The 19,203-nt window shown below is 40.3% G+C and overlaps 1 protein-coding gene across 1 annotated transcript in view; it reads left to right on the forward strand.

Moving 5' to 3' along the window:
• The window catches only part of LOC126405724 (myosin phosphatase Rho-interacting protein-like), a 40,777-nt gene that overhangs the window by 9,326 nt on the left and 12,248 nt on the right, over positions 1 to 19,203 (forward strand). The window contains exons 7-17 of the mRNA XM_050069606.1: positions 1,450 to 1,621; positions 4,953 to 5,070; positions 10,385 to 10,483; positions 12,117 to 12,173; positions 12,302 to 12,370; positions 12,454 to 12,543; positions 12,632 to 12,741; positions 12,995 to 13,511; positions 13,880 to 13,972; positions 14,068 to 16,305; positions 18,660 to 18,807. Of these exons, the coding sequence (XP_049925563.1) occupies positions 1,450 to 1,621; positions 4,953 to 5,070; positions 10,385 to 10,483; positions 12,117 to 12,173; positions 12,302 to 12,370; positions 12,454 to 12,543; positions 12,632 to 12,741; positions 12,995 to 13,511; positions 13,880 to 13,972; positions 14,068 to 16,305; positions 18,660 to 18,807 (3,711 nt within the window). The remainder of the gene's footprint in view (positions 1 to 1,449; positions 1,622 to 4,952; positions 5,071 to 10,384; positions 10,484 to 12,116; positions 12,174 to 12,301; positions 12,371 to 12,453; positions 12,544 to 12,631; positions 12,742 to 12,994; positions 13,512 to 13,879; positions 13,973 to 14,067; positions 16,306 to 18,659; positions 18,808 to 19,203) is intronic.

The raw sequence follows: 19,203 nt of genomic DNA on the forward strand, positions 1-19,203 counted from the left end.
GATCATGTAGAGACAGAAATGACACGATGACATAACACCATAAATAGTATATTGTTATGTTATTATATGAAGCGTCCGTCGCGCAAAATAATATCAATGGGGGCTGTGGGCAGGACATTGTTACACAGCGTGTGCCTGTGACTTCAGGCAGAGAGACCGCTGCATCAGAGCCGAAGGAGCACGTTTTAAAATACATTTATTTTACCAAGTAGTTATTAACTTTTACTATTTTTAGCAACTTGCCCGATCGGGCAAGTGAGTTGTTAGTTTACATGCCCGACCTTGAGTTTTACTTGCCCCGGGCAATCGGGCAGTCGTTATTGTTGAGCCCTGGTCATGGTTACAACTTGTTACACAAAAATGTACCAGTGGTCCTTTAAAGGAAATGTATGCTAATTTTACATGTCAATGTATGTTGCCATGTTTTAGGCTTACTACTGCATATGTGAAAAAAGTAGTATGTAATCTTGTGTGTCTCCAGAGGGAGCTGTGTGAAGTCCGATGAATGACCTCAAGTGATGTCACGTGAGTCAGCGTCAGTAGGGTCTGACTGCAAGTTTGAAAATGACACAAAATCTGGAGATGTGGAGTTAGAAAGAAGTGAGCTTACCAGACCTTTGCAGTCCACTCCTTATCTCTGCTGCAGGCCGAAGGCTCCAGGCTACATGAACTTCAACCAGCAAAACATATCTGAGTCTTCAACATGAACTGTCAACAGTCAGGTTGCATTGTGGTTAATGGAGGCACCAAGTTTTAACAAGGAGGAAGAATCTGTGGAGTAAAAAAGACAATACCTCTGATTCTGTTGCATCAATTTAGATCCTTTCTTTTAAGCTGCCCACCATGAATCTGGGTTAGGGTTAGGGTTAGATGTTATAGGAGTGCTATAAATTGGTAGAGATTTTTAAAAAAAAATAAATTACTTTGTAACTTAAGGTTCTTCCTTTATCTCAAGTCATTTCTTTTAAGTTAAGCACAAGGACAAAAAAAGCCAAATGTCAATAAAAACTGAGGTCATGTTTAGTTTAGTCATTTGTTTCCTTCAGTGTTTGTCACATGAAGTCATCTCCTCTTTCATCCAGTGTTTTATGCTCGTTTTTATTCAGGATTAAGTCAATGTAGTTAGTCTTTTCTTTGTGTTTGTATGTGAATGTAGCCCAAATAAAATGAATAACTACAGTAGCTGTCATTTTGTGTGCAGTTCTATTTTTAGAGAAATACTTAACATTTTTTAAGTAAAATGTCAAGAGGAGGAACTCTGGAGATTGTATGACACTGGCTTCAGTGTGAACCCTGACATAGTGTTGTGTGTTTAAAAAAGAATGATTTCATCCAGCTTGTTGCCTGCTGGCTGTTAAAGAGAGTCAGTGTGGAATTACACCAGACTGTGTTTGTGCTTCCAGGATATTTAACAGTCTAAAACCCTTTTGTGTTGTTTTCTATATCCAGGCAACACATCTAGCTACCTGTGCCCGGTCTCTGCTGGCAGTTTCAATATCCCAGTCGGCTCGTTGGACTTGGTGACCAGTGGAAACACCGAACCCGGCAGTAACAACCAGCTGGCTGAGTCAAACAACATCCAAACATCAGCAAACAACAAGAACCAGAGCCAAGACAAAAGGTCAGAAATGAATCAGGGGCAGATTTCCAGCTAATTTTGATGATAATATGTGGAAAGAACTCTTCTATACGTTGTGTTTGGCAGCAGTTGGTGTTTATTTTCTTATGTTCATATATTCTGTTTCTAACAGCCATTTCTAAAGTGCCTTGGCAGAGGAAAAGGGGGTAAATGTGCAAGCAATTAGCACAAAGGACATCCAATGCTTCTCTGCTTCCCCCCAGTATAAAGCCGAACAGCCATCACACACCGCTAAACACCAGATCAAAGGCTCACGCTCTACCCCTCCCTTGGAGATCAGACTGCCGCATTTTTAAATTTAGCTTAAAGAAACCCTCCCAGTTTGTGCCCCAGCAGCATGTAAACTGGTCACGTGAGGAGAATACATCTCATGTCCTCACTTATTGCCTTTTTGGGAAATAAAAACACAAAATACTTAATACCCCCCAAATAAGGCCAGAAATTCCAAAACGCTGGTGTAATTAGATATCTGAGGCATTGTTTCTCAGGACCTTAATACTGACTGTCTGCCTGCCTGTCAGAGGAAGTAGATTTCAGTTTAATGCTCAGTTTTTAGGGCAAAAAACTCTCTGAGGGCACCAGAGGCAGAGTGGACACTAAAACACCAACAAAAGGTTACAGATGTTATTTTATGTGTGTTGCACTGAAAGTTACACAGAGATCTGCATGTGATGTTTTAGGTTACAGACTGTGTTAAATACTGTAAAAATAGCATATTAAAAGTGATGTCAAGTTTTCATTCTGACAAAGAAAACTGAAAACTCCCATCACTATTTGGTAATATTGCTAGATTAATCTTTTTAGCAAAGAAGCACAAATATGCCAACAAAAACTAGTGCTCTGGCTCAAATCATATACCTCCGTTAATACATGTAGTACACTGTGTTCACTATGTACTTACTTACATAATGCTCAAATTCTGACATAATAGCGACTGTGACTCCGAGGTAGAGCGGGTCGTCCGCTAATGGGAAGATCGACCGTTCTTCCAGTCTGCATGTTGAAGTATCCATGAGCAAGATACTGAACCCCAAATTGCTCCCGACGGCTGTTCCATCGGTGTGCGAGTGTGTTAAAAAACTGACTAGCAGTAGGGTTGTGCGATATGACGATATATATTGTGTGACTAAAGAAAAATGTCTATCGTTTCATATTTTGCTCTATCGTTTATATCGTTGTGACGCAAATTACACTTTTTACGGCAATATTTTTCGTCATTTGGAGTATGTCCATCTTTTGCACGGATCACATTGATAAAAATACTCTCCTTGGCTTTTTAATTCGTTAAGCTTTTACGGCACTTACAGTAACATAACGAGTTTATATAACTCCGCTGTCTGTCTCTGCTGCGCTGCACAGGGCTGCCCCGCAGTGCTCAGAAAGAGCAGACAAGCGAGACGGCGACAATAAATGACAGCAAAACATATTCAGACCAAATCAGGTGGTGCGGAGTACAGCCTCAGTGTTGAGAGGAGGTGTGGGCTTTTTATTCATTGGATTAAAATGTGCTATATCGTGATATGTGTCGTTATCGGGATATGAAATGGCCTACAGTATATCTTGATAGCCTCGGCCACCAGTGTGTGAATGTGTGTGTGAATGGGTGAATGTGACTCGTAGTGTGTAAAGCGCTTTGAGTTGTCAGAGACTAGAAAGGCGCTACAAGAGCAGGTCCAATTACCATTACCATTTGTTTTAGATCAAACACAGACGTTGCACACTTACTGGCATATTTGACAGTTTTCCTTCTTCTTATCAGCAAATTACATTACATTACGTTAACGCCAACATTTGACAAATTATTTCGTAACTCGCAAAATATGTGTTAAATCTCTTTTGTTTGCTTACTTGACATTTTCTGTATTTATTTATATACAGTGAGGTTGACAATTTAACATGCATAAACACCAAATGTCACTTATGACCATAGATTGTATAGCTTATGTCACAACACAGGAAATGTCAATGCCTGAGGATAAAATGTGCTGCTGTTAGCTAGCTAGTTAGCAAACTAGCTAACTAGCTAGCTAGTTAGCTTTATTGTTTGCAGTACCAAATTATATCAGACTTAACCCAATACACTAACTGACGGCTTATATCCGACAACAGTATGGTGGTAGTGAAAAATACACATGTATATTTGTACAGTTCTTCGGCACTCAATGTGTCTCCTCCTCAGTCGTCATTTTTCCAAGTTTGAAGTGTGTTTGTTGTCCTGTCCCTTCTGCTTAGGCTACCATGAAAGTAGTTCAGCCTTTCAGTTAATTTTAAAACTACCAACATTACCATCATTGTGTTTATTTTGCTAATTAGCAAATGTTAGCATGCTAACACATTAAACCAAGCTGGTGAACAATGTAAACACACAGAAATAAAATTAATACTATTTCTGTGAGTAAACATCATCAGCATGTTAGCGTTATTGTGAGCATATTAGCATTTAGCTCTCTTGTCTTGTTTTCACTATCAGTTAATCTGCTGATTATTTTTTCATTTCAAGGCTCAATCATTTACTCTAAAAATGGTAAAAAAAAAAACAAACAAAACAAAAGATAAATAATGACAGCTACCAATCAGAAGTTACCAGTACCCAAACTAATATCTTACAATAAATCTTTTTGTCAGATCAGTTGTGTAAAAAAATCAAGGATAGTCGTTTTAGATCATTATTAGAGAGAGAATTCTGACATTTAAGAGTTGTAACCAGTAAATGTTTTGGTATTTTTATTTGATTAACAATCAATGCTACGATTAAAATTTGCAGAATTAACCAATTAATTAGGTAATTATTTCAACACGAGTCAGATGTAGTTTATGATTGTAACTAAAAATGGCACATAAACTTAGAAAATGACTCAAAAACCTGCAAACAAATCAACGTCTTTACAAAACTCTTTAAATGAAAACAATGTAAATGTTACTGCCCCAGCATCAGCTCCGTATCAGGATCACAGTCATGCAAACTCTCAACCTTTAACTGACAGCACTGGTTTTCATCACTTGACAGTTGTGAATTATATCACATTACTTTGTGGTGTGTGGCCTGTGTGATACCTTCTCCACTTCCACACAAAGCGACTCTGACACCAGTGCAAAGGATGTCAGCTCCTATTTAGCAACAATAACAGTGGTGACACTCTGATTGTCCTCTGGGCTCCTCTCTGCTGCACAGGTGCTGTTTGGAGTCTGTTATCAAGCTGTCATCCCCAGTGTTCATGCGGGTGGAAATTATGTCAGATCCCACCTGTGTTTTAGGGAGGTCGGGGAAGACACACATACAGTTTTTCACTAATTAGTCGTTCATGTTTTCCAGCCATGGCAGCCCAACAGAGAGGCTTCTGGGAATGGGGGCCACTGAGAAAGAACAGGAAGAAGAGGAGACAGCTGTTTCCAGGACAGGCAGGAGTGAAGCTCGCACCAACAAGCGAGAGGTAACCACACCCAGTGCACATTTAATGCTATAGTATATCTTTGACACTACACTGATCAAACTGTCATTCTATTTTCTGACCCTTACTGGGAGTAGGATTTTAAATGGTGTATTTAGCTTGTAGGGTAACTACAGCCACAAATTCTGTTAGGACTCTCCCTGCCAGCATATTTAAGAAAATATAACAGTGAAGTTGTGGGCAATGGGCTATAGGAGGCATTTAGAAGCTACTGCCAGACTCTGGATTTCTCCACTGACAGGACTGTGAGACTTTTACAGTCACCATAAGCACATTTATGGCCCTTTGAGAGATTCACAGTGTGGGCAGTCTCAGAGCCCATCAGTCTGATGACGATAAGCCTATGGGGGCAATGGGCAGTATTTCAGGGGTTGCAGTGCAGCCAGTGGATATCCAGGACAAGACTTCCTCTTCCCTGTGCCGGTCATTTTGGCTAATCTCTGTTAACAGATGTCTACCCGTGAATGCTGATAAGAATTTTAAAAAAAGAAAAAAGAAGAAGAAAAAATTTAGGGAAAATTACCTGTATTAACACCATGCGCCGGCAAGAATAAAAAATGTGAAGTTCCATTTTAAGAAGAATGAGATTTTTCTCAACCCATAAAAAAAAAAAATCTCCTTTTGATTAAAAATCACCAAATTTGGAAATACATGGTTTTCATTGGACAGCGACAATACGTAATCCCTCTTTTCAACGTGTTCTGGGTCTGTCACGGGGGTCTCTTCCCAGTTAGACGTAACTGAAATACCTTCAAGGTGAGTCATCCTGAAGGTGTGTTTTGTTTAATCACAAACAGTAAAGTACTTTCAAATCACCACAGCACCATGTTTGTGTAATTTCTGCCAGTTGCTGCATGTTTCATGATTCTTGTCGTCACTGTGAAAAACACCATGTGACCTTTCTAGACAGCTCATTATCAGAGCATGTTAAAAGAGCTGTTTGACATTTAAACACAAATGAGAATTAACAAAACAAGGCAAATGGAAAACTAAGAAAACTAAAAGGTGAACCAAATGAAATGAGGGAGAGAAAAAAGTCAGCTATGTCATCACTAGCTGGCAAGTATAAGAAACAGAGGTATGTGTATGAGGTAGTTATGTTTAGATAGGGGGGGCGCCTGAGATGAAGGGGTTGTCACGTTGTTGTGTAGAAATACCTGACGTCACATTATTAATTTAAACAGGTGAAAAAAACCATAAATATTTCTTGTGAAATTACTGTTATTGTTGTAACTCTGACAGCAAATAGTATGTTCAGAGCATATAGTAGGGGCATTATTACGGAAATAGGTTTTCAGGGCTTTTAAAACCAATTTCCTGACTGTGGTCGTTTGCTACCATTTGATAGTAATAACCATAAATAGGAATTGCTGATTAAGACCAGTCACTGTATCCAGCTGTGTTCAGCTTGTGCTGGGCTGTGGGCTGGACTGGTTTGAACATGATTCACACAACCAGGTGTTACTCTGAGAGTAACGTCACTTTAACGATGAAGCTCTGCACGAAGTAAAGCTCCGTTTGCATCAGTCAACTAATGCGTGTAAACATGAGACATGATTTATTTGAGTCCTCTGCATTGCAATAACTCAAATACAGTCCATGCTGAGTGCTAAAAAAAGTGATGAGAGTTTGGCATGAAACACAGTCAACGGTGCTGTGTCAAAGCATGTACTTCATCCAAGCATGAGTGGGTGCATGTGTCAGCAGGTGGGAGAGAGGCAGTGATTCACTCAGAGCTGCATTTTGTTTGTGAACAGAACTGGTTTTGATGCCCTGAAGGTGTTCAGCCCGCCTCCTTTATGTGCGTGTCGTAATCTGGGAGACGGCGTTCCTCTTACAGACATTTTCCAGGGATTCCTCAGACCTAAAACAAGATACAGTGTACTGTTGGGAACTCTCAAGGACTCTTTACGAGAATCTCAAAACTGTGCAGACAGACTTCAGAGTCACATGTCACAGTCCATATTTAGTGAACCTGATAAACTCAGGAAGTCGTGCCTCCTTTCCAAGTGAACATCTGTTTGTGAATGATAGTCACTGTGTGCTGTCAGGCTAGACCCCAGTGATTAAGGAGGTGAGTAGACGTTAATGTCTGTGTGTGACAGTATCAACAAAATGTAAACATGAAGCATAAACAGTCCACATAAAGCAAGATGACCCGTTAACCCAGGTTTACTTCAGCCACATTTCATTGTGCAGTCTTGTATTGTATAATGATAATAACACTGGACTTTGAACCTTGATTAGTGGGTTAACCGGCTATCCTTGGGGTTGACTTGGCATAATTTGGAGAAAAAAAATATTGAACAAAATCACTGCCATAAACAAAGCAAAAGAGAACTTTTGGCAGGAAGTTGTAGATCAGCAGCAATCTCACACTCTGTCAGAGACAGAGATGAACTCAAGTCAGCTGCATTCTGTTAGCTCAGTTTGTTGCTGCGTTTGCTGAGATCATGACATTGTGGGTTCAAATCACATGACTGATGTGAACTCTCTTTATACAATTAGTGCTGAAAACACAGGAAGTATTAGATGCAACACACTATTAAACAAGTTAAAAAAGTAAAAGTATTATAAATAATTTGCTTTTATTGTATGATAAATAACTTTAAAAATGTACTTAGTTTGTACAAGTGACATAACAGTGTCCATATGGTAAAAATAACACCCTCACATTGCCTGTCTGCCACTTGTCACATTTTTATTGAATAGATTTCTGGGTTTATGGTTCTTAAATTATATTTAGTGACATTTAAAGAATGAACAAATGGCAGAAATGTTTCTCACAATGAGGATGCAGCCATGGGTCAAAGCTTTTTGTGAGCTTTATTTTAAATGCAATGCATTTAAAAACACATACACTGTGTTGACTGGAATATTATGCTCATAATTTAGAATAAAAAATGTATGACTTCAGATTTTTGACTTGAAGATGTTAATACAATGAATTGTATCCCATGTCAACATGTGTGTGACATGTACATTTTGCATGTAAAGAAAGGAACTTCTGGGAAGAAACCTCGGAGAAAACTCTGTTCCGCATTAACAGAAAAGTCAGTTTTAAACCTCCCGTATCAAACAGAATTTCCTGAAAATAAGCCTGACTTACATGAAAAAGCCTGCTTTAACTGGTGATCTTGCTTTATGAAACACCCCTCAGCATCATGATACCAATTATCCAGGACTGCCAATATTAGGTAACCCAAAAAGGGCCAGACTAAGCTAAACTTGCTTTTTTATACAAGCCCTACTGATCAAAAACATGATGCCAAAAGTTTTCTCGTGTGTCATTTATGGCAGGGCCTTTGTCCATTATTGTTTACACTTTAAGTCTTACATTGACTTGGTGAAGACTTGACTTGACTTGTATTTCTTGCATGACTGTGCATCAGATCAAAATCATTGATCAATTTAAGTAAAATGTGGGCCACGTTTAACAACAGCGAAACTATATCAAAACATCTGATTCCAAACTCTCACACAACTTGTGCAGTATAATCGAAGTCTCATTTACCCAGTCGCATGCCCAGTACTTCCAAAACACATGTATTAAAATAAAATTACAATTCAATTAACAATTAAAATAATTACACATTAACAGTGCAGGCACACTATTTGTCCCTGCATGAGACAGTTAATGTGTAATGTTTTAAAATGCTATGCTTTTTGAGAAAATACATGTGTGTTTGGGAAGCGCTGAGCATACGATTGCATAAATGAGACTTGCATTATACTACACAAGTTGCTTGAGTGTTTCCAAACAGATGTTTTGATATAATTTTGCTGCTGTTAAACGCGGCCCCCCTTTACTCCAGTTCATCAAGAATTCTCTCCACTTTTTGATTCTTCGTTCTCCGACCATGGAGGAATACAAGCAAAACAAAGTTTTCTTCACAAATTCACCATAAGACAGGCTAAAAAGCTGGTTTATCATTTGGTGGATGAAGTATTCCTTTAAATATTTTAATTTCCATTTTGTATGTTTAATATCTGCTACTTGAGGGCCATGAACATCAGAGCATTGTTGTTACATCAGTTTACTTTACTGTGAATCAATGTGAACAGTGCTTGATGTTTCAGGTCAGTGTTTCAAAGAGTGAAACAAACAAACAAGAAGAATGGCTTGACTTCAGCTCTGAGTTGGCTTTTATGTAACAGTTTAATCCTGGTTAAGTTTATAAGCCTCATTCATACCACTTTCCTGAGCCACCTTCATGAAACAACTTCTCAGCAGTCAAACTGACATGGAAAACAAGTGTAAAAGTATGGTCACAGTATCACACGTTTATTTTCACACAGATGGTCATCACTGTGGCAGCTGTTAATCTTTGATTAAACAGACAGGCTCATTTCAGAGGATTTGCCTTTTAAATAAACCCAGCAGCACATTTTATCCCATGTGAGGATTTATGTGTCTTTGGGTGCGTTTGTTTTGGTAGCCAGGAGAAGGTCAAAAGAGCCTGTCCGGAGTTCATTCAAGCCCTCAGAGCTGAGATTCCCAAGAAAGCCTCCTCCTCTTCGTCCCCCCACTCTCCCCCCTCCAGCTTTGGGAGGCTTCTTCACCAAACAGAGGACAGGCTCTGTCTGCAGCGGTCAGCGATTGTCTGAGAAGAAAAAAAAAAGATCACTGCAGCCCAGAGCACTGTGTTCCTCCATGTGTTGTGTCCTTGGATAGTTGTCAGTGTAAATGCCAGGAAAAGTAAAACACAAAGAATGTTCTGTAGCGATCAAAGTGGTCATTTTTTCCTGTTAAAGTGGTTATATAAGAGGGAAGAATGAATCTTTTCAAGTAAACAAAAGATGTACCCTTGTTTCATTTAAAGCGGTGTAATTCAGACATGAAAGAGACCCTGATACGTGCAGCTCTACGAGCCAGCACGAAACCTGATCATAAGAAGCATGCAGGGATCTTGCTCAGTGTTTCTGGACTTGTAGCATCATTTTTGAAACAAAAAGCCACAGAGTATCAGGGATTATGTGGCGTCTAAAACCCTTTCATGCATTCCACATAGCCAAATGCAGTCATCCGTGTGCAGTTCAGTGGCGATGTGAGTAAGAGTTTAACAGGCAGTGTAGAAAAGCCTGTTGGGCTCCCCGCAGTGCTCTACAGCAGGCCTAATCCTTACAGCTGACATCTCTGCCAAGGATCCAGACTATCGGTTACTCTGCTTGATGGAATGCAGGCCGCACATACAAATTGCCACCATCCTGATTCAGAAATCGCCTCACGTCTTCAGATAAAAAAAAATGCTGGTGATGAAAGGAGTTGTTATCATTTCATTTTTGCCTTTCACAGAAGCTGCAGTCATGTGGAGACATAGCCCAGCTCACTGTGCCCCCACCCCAGAGAAGAGCCAAGTCTCTGGATCGCAGGACGTCTGACAACGTCATGACGGTGAGTCACCACACAGATTCAGTTATTACTAACAATTAAAAACAAAATACTTCTTATTTGTGCCTCTAAGTTCAAGCTGCATCAGGAGTGGTAGTGTAGATAGAAAGTATGGCCACCCCAACTGCGACCCCTAAAGGCCGTACAGCTCATTACACTTCATGTAACCAGGGAATCCTAACATGTCATAGTACTGACAAACAGTGGTGAAGTATTCACTTATGGATACTACTGAAGTAAAAGTCCTGCCTTTGAAATATTACTTAAATAAAGGTATGTGAGTATTATCAGCAAAATACACTTAAAGTATTAAAGATTTGTCACTTTTCCACATTAAAATACCTGAAAATGATTTGACCAATGTAATTTGTTTTGCTCAAACATTTCCAACAGTGTTCAAACCCAAAGAAATCTGTAAGTTTAATGAAGGACATGGTCCATGTTATTTGGTCGCTGTCGCCTGTCAATGGGTTCATATCCCCTTTGTGCTGTCTGCCAGAAGTTTTTATAAATTGAATGACTGATTGCCTGGTCCGTTTGTTCTGGAGAGGAAGAGACCTCTTCAGATGATTCAGCTCCCGGTAGAAACCTCCTGATGAACAATGAACAACAAAGAATCCTAACTGGGAGAAACTGATTGCAGTGACATCATTGCTCTGTCTCTTGTTATTGTTTAGATTGAGAGATCCCAAGAAAATATGATATTAGCAAATATGTATTACTGCTGTGTGAATATAAAAGCAGAATTTGTAGTTGGTTGAGGTGGAGCTCAATTTGAGCATGATCATTTGAAGTGATGATTATTTTCATGATGGATTAATCTGCTGATTGTAATTAGTCTGCTCCAATAATCAATTGTTTAGTTTGAAACAATTCTGAATATAGTGAGAAATGCCGTCACAATGACCCAGAACCCAAAGTGACACCTTCACAATGTTTGTTTTGTCCAACCAACAGTCCAAACCTCTGCATTATTACTAATGCATTACAATTATTATAATTATTAAAAAGAAAGGCAGCAAATCTATACATTTGTGAAGGTGGAACCATGCATTTTTGTACGTCAGAAATGACTTAACGTAAAACAATCAAAATAGTTGCGAATTAGGTTTCTGTTAATCAACTAATCACTTAATCAGTTAACTGCTTAGTAGACTAATTGTTGCAGCTGTACTTGTATAAACTGTTGGGTAGTTTAATTTCTATCAGAACATCATATTTTATGTTCTCTTCACATGTTGTGTATGTAAAAATCATAATTTGTAAAGTAGCTAGTAAGAAAGCTGTCAGATAAATGCAGTGTAGTAGAAAGTACAATATTGTTTACAAAAATGTGAACCAGTGCTGAACCTGCAAAGATGGAAAGTCTCACTACAATTTAAAACACTATACATTTCTCATTACGAACATACATTTGGGGCAAAAAGCAAAGCAAAGCTAGAGAGACTCCATTAAAACCACACTGGTCACTTAGATCACATTTTGTAATCAAACATAGTTCAGTTTCATCGGGCGCATTGAATCCCTTTTTTATGAAATATCACAAATCAACAAAACCTTTCAAATACTTAATCTACACACAGGTCTGATTACTGCTGTTAATAGCAAACATGTTAAAAGTGTGTTTTCTTTACAGCCAGATTTATTAAACTTCAAAAAAGGCTGGATGGTCAAATTGGATGAAAATGAACAGGTAAGCCTTTTTTTGTTTTTATCAAAGTTCAAAATTAAGGTTCTTGATTGAAATGATTTCTGTACATTTTGTTTGTTTAACATCCTCTTGCTCACTGCACCTTTTATTTGTCTTTTGCTTCCCTCTAGTGGAAGAAATACTGGTTTGTGCTGTCGGCTGATAGTCTGAGGTACTACAAGGACTCAATGGCTGAGGAGGTATTTTGATATTAGTTGTTGTATATAGAATACAAATAAGAAGTATATAAGATGTTCAAATGTCTTTTTCCTCTTCCCCTCAGGCTTCAGATCTTGAAGGAGAAATCGACTTAACAAAGTGTTACAATGTGTCTGAATATCAGGTGCAGAGGAACTACGGCTTCCAGATTCATGTAAGAAAACTGCTCTGACACTAATTAGGCAAAACCTTTATCTTGTGCAATAACAAGAAGTTGAGTAAATAATTTTTTTTTTTTTTAGACCCCAAAGGGTGTCTACACGTTGTCGGCCATGACTTCAGGGATACGCAAAAACTGGATCCAGGCTCTGATGAAAAACGTTCGTCCAGCTAATGCCCCAGATGTAGCCAGGTAAAGTCAAATTTAAATACTCAAATTTAAATACTTAAACATCTTAAGACATCTTAAAAAACATAGATATTTAATTTATTGTGATGTAGAACGGAGAAATGCAGAAAAGTCTCATGTTTTAAACAATTAATTGGTTGTCAAAATGGTTGATGATTACACAGCTGATGAAATCATCAACTAATTGTTTCTTCCTTTCTCTACATTGTGATATTTTCCTCTCCTCCATCTAAACATATCAATTTGTTGTGTATAGTTTACCTGGCCACCACGTTCCCTGCAGCCTACCTGAGTCCCTCCCCAGACCAGACGTGACTCAGGACTCTCCCCCCGCTGACGTCTCCACAGAGCGAGACCCTCATCCCAAACACAGGAGTGTGATGGAGAGACGGCGGGAGGGACGCTACAAAACCTTTGACTGGGCCGAGTTCAGGCCTCAGAACAAGCCGACTCCAGATCCCCAGAGCACTAAAGCTCTGTGTTCACTGGAGTTAGGGGATCTAGAGAGGAGGAAGAGGAGGGAGGAGAGGAGGAGGAGGTATGAGAGCATGCTGGGCTTCTCTCTGGGGTGGGAGGTGATTGGAAATAAAGCAGCAGATGGAAGTGTCCGAGCACTGAGTCCAAAATCACAGCAGAAAGCGGAAGAAGAGATTGAAGAGTGCTGGAAACAGGTGGAGAAGACGATGTTCAAACTGGAGAGCAGTGTCCCGCTGTTTACTGAAGACAGAGACACTGTGGAGATGGAGAAGCTACTGGACAGTTACAGGAAGGGGGTGAGAGCTTTTAGTCTGAGTTCAGTATGAATATAATTATGTATGTTTTATTTGAATTATTAGATTTTAGTTAGTCTTTAACAAATAATCACGTTCCCCAGAGGATAAATCCTACATACTATAGTGGTCCCTGACTTGTCATCAAGTTTTCATTAATCCAATGTAGGGTTACAAACCCTCTTTTATGACATTATATCTAACGAGGTAGCATCTGCTTTCTCTGCTGTACCACAGCTTGATGGTCATGTTTACTAACTGGACAGAGGAACATGATTATAAAGGACTTGATATCTTTTTTAAAGCCATGTATTAGACTGATTGTTATGGATTTGAGAGGCTGTTAACTGGTTGTCTGTGTGTTGTTGAAGGTGGAGGATCTGAAGGCCCAGCTGGCAGAGTCGGAGCGTCACAGACTGGAGCTGGAGGCTCAGCTCATTACAGCAGGATATTATCAACAGCAGGTCTGCCACATTTTTGGCCTCGGCTACTTGTTTATGTCAGTCTTTGATACTTGTATGATTGCTAATCCTCCATTTTCTCTGTTGTGTTTCTGAAGCGGGACCCTCCTCTGAGTCCTGAAGCAGATTTTTGCCCATCAGACACAAAGGAAAAGCCATTAAACAGCAACACACAGACACTGACGGATGTGTGCAAAGAAACCAGAGAGCAGCAGCAGAACATTATCAACATGCAGGAGCAGCTTAGCCTTGAACCGCCTTCATTACCACCTCAGACTCCCAGCATCTGGCTGCATGACGCAGAGGGCAGTTTACAAGAACTGGTGGATTTGCTTCCTGAGACAGCAGAGACACCTTTATTATTATCACCTGCATCAGACAACCAGGACGTATTTTCTCAGAGTGACGGACAAACTGTAGACTTAGACGTTGCAGCAATCAACCACCAGAATCAGCAGGACAGAGATGACTGTGAGCAGGTTCCTAGCTCAGAAATACAAATAAATAATAGTGAATATAGTTCATTAAGTCTGGAGAAGTCTGCAGACGCAGGTGATGACTTGCTGAGCTGCTGTGTAGAACAACATATACCTCCAGACCAAGCGATGGTGAGGAGGCTTTCCAAAGAGGTGGAGCTGCTCACCAGCCAGAACGAGGCTCTCAACCAGCGCAACCAGGAGATGCTAAACCAACTGACCGAGGCTGACCGTGAGATAGAGAGGCTGAAAGTGGAGCTCAGCAGCAGGTACACTGAACCCCATCACCTCCCTGAAGTGGAACAGCTGGAACAAACAAGGGTTGAAGATCTGGAGAGGGAGCTGAGCTCCAGAGACCAGCAGCTCCTGGAGGCCCAGACCTTGATCACCTCCCTGGAGGAGAATCTGAGGGAGACGGAGGCACTGCTGCAGCTGAGCGCCGCAACAGAAACAGAAGAAACAGGACAGGAGAATAAGGGATACCTGCTTCGATGTTTTGAGGCCACCGAGGCCAAGCTTACAGAGCTGGAGAGACAGGTCAACGAATCAGAATTGGCTTGCAGGGAGCTCCAGATGCAAAATGCAGAGCTGAAGGAAGCTGAGAAACTTTACCTTCAAACAGCTGCAGAGGCGGAGGCTGACATCAGGAGGCTGAATCAAGAGTTGGAGGAGAAGGAGAAGTTGAAAGATGGAGATGGCAATAGATGTGTTTCTGGTGAAGAAAGGATCCGGCAAGTGATAGACGGGATGGTCATGAGGTTGAAAGCTTTGGAGAGATTACTGGAGGTGATTGACAAGTTGGATTTTGATATGAGAAAGGAGGAAGAGGGGAAGCCTACAGTAGTGAGTCAGCTGAGTTGGGAGGAAGAGTTTTGGAGTTTACTGCTAAACAAACTAAATGCCAATCCCTCTCAGCTTGATGAGGAGAAACCTGTACAAGTGCTTCTTAGTGAGGGGATGGAACGTATGATAGCAGAGAAACAAATGCTGCTGTTAGGGCATGGTTTACTCTCTGAGACAGATGAAGGGAGGGGATGTTTGAAAGATCTGGATATTATATGGAATACTGCAAGTGAGTCAGAAACCAAAAAGATAGATGAGAGCAGGACATATGACTTAAGCGACCAGCTGTGTGAGATGGAACATTTTAGAGACTTCACACAGAAGAAAATTTATTTTCTAAACCACCTGGCCTCCTCTGTCAACACCTTAGGCCTCGACAAACTCAAGTTTACAGCTGACAGACTCTCCAACCAGCATCCTTGGTCTGGTTTCATTCACTCAGCAGCAACTGAAGCATTTTACTGCTGTCACTTAAGCAGACTTCAGTCACAATGTGGGAGGCAACTTGAAGAAACCAAACAAAAATTGCAGAGTTCATCTCTCATCTGCAGCAAGTGTGTCGACTTGATGGAAGAAAACAGGGAGCTCAGAGAACGACTGTCAAACCTAGAAGCACAACAGTCATCGTCATCGGGCGATAAGATGGACAGGTGTTGCCAGACAGAAGAGACTTACCCACAGGACACTGATATTGAGTTAAAGGTAGCAGATGAAAGTATTGCAGATGAAAACGGAGAAGAAGAAGTGATGGTTGAGTGCCTGGATGTCCCACTTCCATGTGTTGAAGGCCAGTTGGGAATCCAGGAGAGAGCAGATGAAAGCACAGAGAAAAGCGATACATCCCAAAAGGAAACCGATCCTTTGGGCTTGGACACAGAGCTAGTTTTAGAGCTGAGAAGAAGAGTGGAGGAGCTGGAGGAGCAGCTGGCTGTCATGGCGGAGGAGATGAAAGAAGAGTTTGATGGGAAGATGAGTTCTGTTCAGACGCAACAGGAGAGGGACATGGAAAAGCTGAAGGTAGGTAGAGCTGGAGAGGTTTCCATCAGCCAAGATAGAAGCTGCCTGTAGATTGAATTTATTTATAGTAAATGTTGTCTGCACATTTGACCATCTTCATGCCAGACAAAAATAAATCAGAGGGAAAATAAGCAAATACAGTTTGAGTGTTATGGAAACCAATGGCAGCCTGAAATATAAGACATGAAGTACATGAAGACAAACCAGAAGAAAACAAAGTAATAATCATGATAACAAAATAATGATAATAAATGAAAATAGATAAATACAAAACTAAGATAAATAAATAAAAACTAGTAAATCATAAAATTTACCAACAACAGGAGAAAGGCAGGGGTATTGTTTAATCCTCTTTCATGTCTGGTGCAATGTTCAGCAGCTCAGGGATAATCCATAAAATGGTTGCAGATTTCCTGAATCGTTTTTGTTGAGACCATGAGACCTCTCAAGTTTTTATTGTGTAGAACTTCCTCAATCCATCTTGCAAGTAAAATGGTGAAGGCCAGGGCTGGCTGTGTCAAGACAGAGAGGCTGACATCAGGTAGAGCACCAGAGATGACAGATAAAGGTTTAGGGGCAATGACCACATTATAACCTGGCTATTGTGGCCTTCTTGATTTTAAGGGACGTAAGACAACTTATTTTAGGAGGGAAAAAGATTCAATAGGCTTCTATCTCAACGTTTCATTCATTTCTGTGAAGAAAGCTTAATTACAATTTTATGTTTAAAGTTTGGATAATTATTTAAAGGCGCTGTTATGTAAGAATGTGGCCAAAACGGTTACTGCACTCAAATTCAAAATTGCCGCGAGTCGTGTCCGCCCCCCCCCCCCCCTACAGATTCGAGGTTGCTGGACAGCGGCACGCTGGAGACTGATTTGTTTGCCCACGGGCGGCTACCGTGGCAGGGCCATGTCTCCGCGTCCTTGATCTTCGGTTTTCCAGCGGACCGTTCAAGCAAGTCCGGCTTCTCTGCTGCTAACGCTGCTGCCGGGATACAGCTGAGGAGGAGCCGGTTGCTAATGCTATGTACCGGGACACTGCTAACGCTGCTGCCGGGATACAGCTGAGGAGGAGCCGGCTGTTAACACTATGTACTGGGACATTGCTAATGCTGCTTGCCTTGCTGCTGTAGCTCAGTCGTAACTGTAACTGATGCTGAGACTCTACTGACTGCGTGACTGGTAGACGGCGGTGGGTGGCGCAACAGGCCAAAACACAAATTCAAAACATAAACATGATTTGCGGACTGTAAAAACGTTTTTTAAATGCGAATATTCTGGCTGTACTATTGTTGTCTGTGAGATCAGTATGTTATATGAACATTATTCCTTAGTCTCTGTGACATATTAGGATGATTTTACGACTATTTGCTTTAGATTTCTTACATATAGCTCCTTTAAGATACAAACTCAAAATACAAATTCACAGGGTAAGGGCACAGTGAGGAGCTATATTTAGAGAGCCTTCTCTCTGCTAAACAGCCTCATTCTGCATTAGAAAAGTATGCAGTTAAAGCAACCAAAGAATTAGTAGAACAAGGGCCAAGCGTCAGGGAGAGGAAGCACAAAAAATGCCTCTAGCATATTAAGTATGAAAAAAAAATATATGGATGTAGAATTGTATTAAAAGTTACTAAAAATAACAGAAAAACTCATCTCTGATGCTGATGCAGTATTCACAGGAAATAATCTGCTCCTCCACATTGCTCATTTTAAACACAAACTTCCTGCAGTTATTACATTCACTATTTGGGTTAATTGTACAGTTTATCAGTTGTCCTGTCCTGTAGCTGTCATGCATTCAATATAATATGAAATACCCATAAAATGTCACTTTGCCAGGGCTCGTCATTTTACTCAATGATTTAAATAAGGGATCCCGTAAGGAAAAAGGGTTAGGAAACTTTTAAAATAAGCTGACATAAATGCACAGTATTTGTTTGGTTAATCCAGTCAATCATATGTCTGATTACTCAAGTTATTTCATTACATTCCTGCAGAGTTCATATCAAAATAAATTTTTACTGTAAAGCAGTCCTGTTTATTGATTTGCTAGGCTGGCAACAATAGTACTATACGTTATGAAATATTAAACTTTAAACTATCCTTTAACCCATGTCACAGTCCTGATAAAAACCTGGCTGATTTTAATTAAAGGAAACCAAAAAAACTTCAGTCCACATGATATAAAAAACAATATTCTAGCAGTCATATTATTGTCATTATTAACTTAATTTGATTAAAGGCTCTCACCACATAGCTCTTAAATGATAAAGATATGTGATAGAGAAGCACTTACTCTAACACCCTGACAGTTATAAATAAATGTGACTTGTGTATCGTCTCCTTCAGGCCACATGTGAGCGTGGCATAGCCTCCATGGAGGAGTCTCACCTGAAGGTCGTGGAGGAGCTGCAGCGTCGACACCAACAGGAAGTGGAGCGCCTCGTGTTGGACAGAGACAGACTGCTGGAGGAGGAGAGCGCTGCTACGGCCACTGGTGAGGAGAGACTCTCATCACTTTTCTCTGCAACATATTATATTGTGAAAATCTCTCAGCAAGGAAAATAAAAGTCTCTAGTTCTTAAGGAGGAATTATGTGGCTTTAACCTAGTTTTCTGTTTTAGGTCTGTCCTCACTGTACAAAAACCATTGTTTATGAAATAGATTTTGTTCTTTGTCCTACTTCTGTTTGGGCATGATCATGCTCCAAGTTTTGCAACTACAGTTCCCACAATGCTTTGGGGGATGAATTCAAATACACACACAAGAAGTTTGTGCTCTAGAAAAGGATCAGCACTCAGTGAATAACCTCCTAAGCCCTATGATAAGCTATTATGGCAAGGCTTAATTATACAGACCAGTGAGCAGTGATAACTAACATGTCTTTGGGGTC

Source organism: Epinephelus moara, chromosome 18 (genome assembly GCF_006386435.1).
Source record: "Epinephelus moara isolate mb chromosome 18, YSFRI_EMoa_1.0, whole genome shotgun sequence".
In the NCBI taxonomy this organism is placed as follows: domain Eukaryota; kingdom Metazoa; phylum Chordata; class Actinopteri; order Perciformes; family Serranidae; genus Epinephelus; species Epinephelus moara.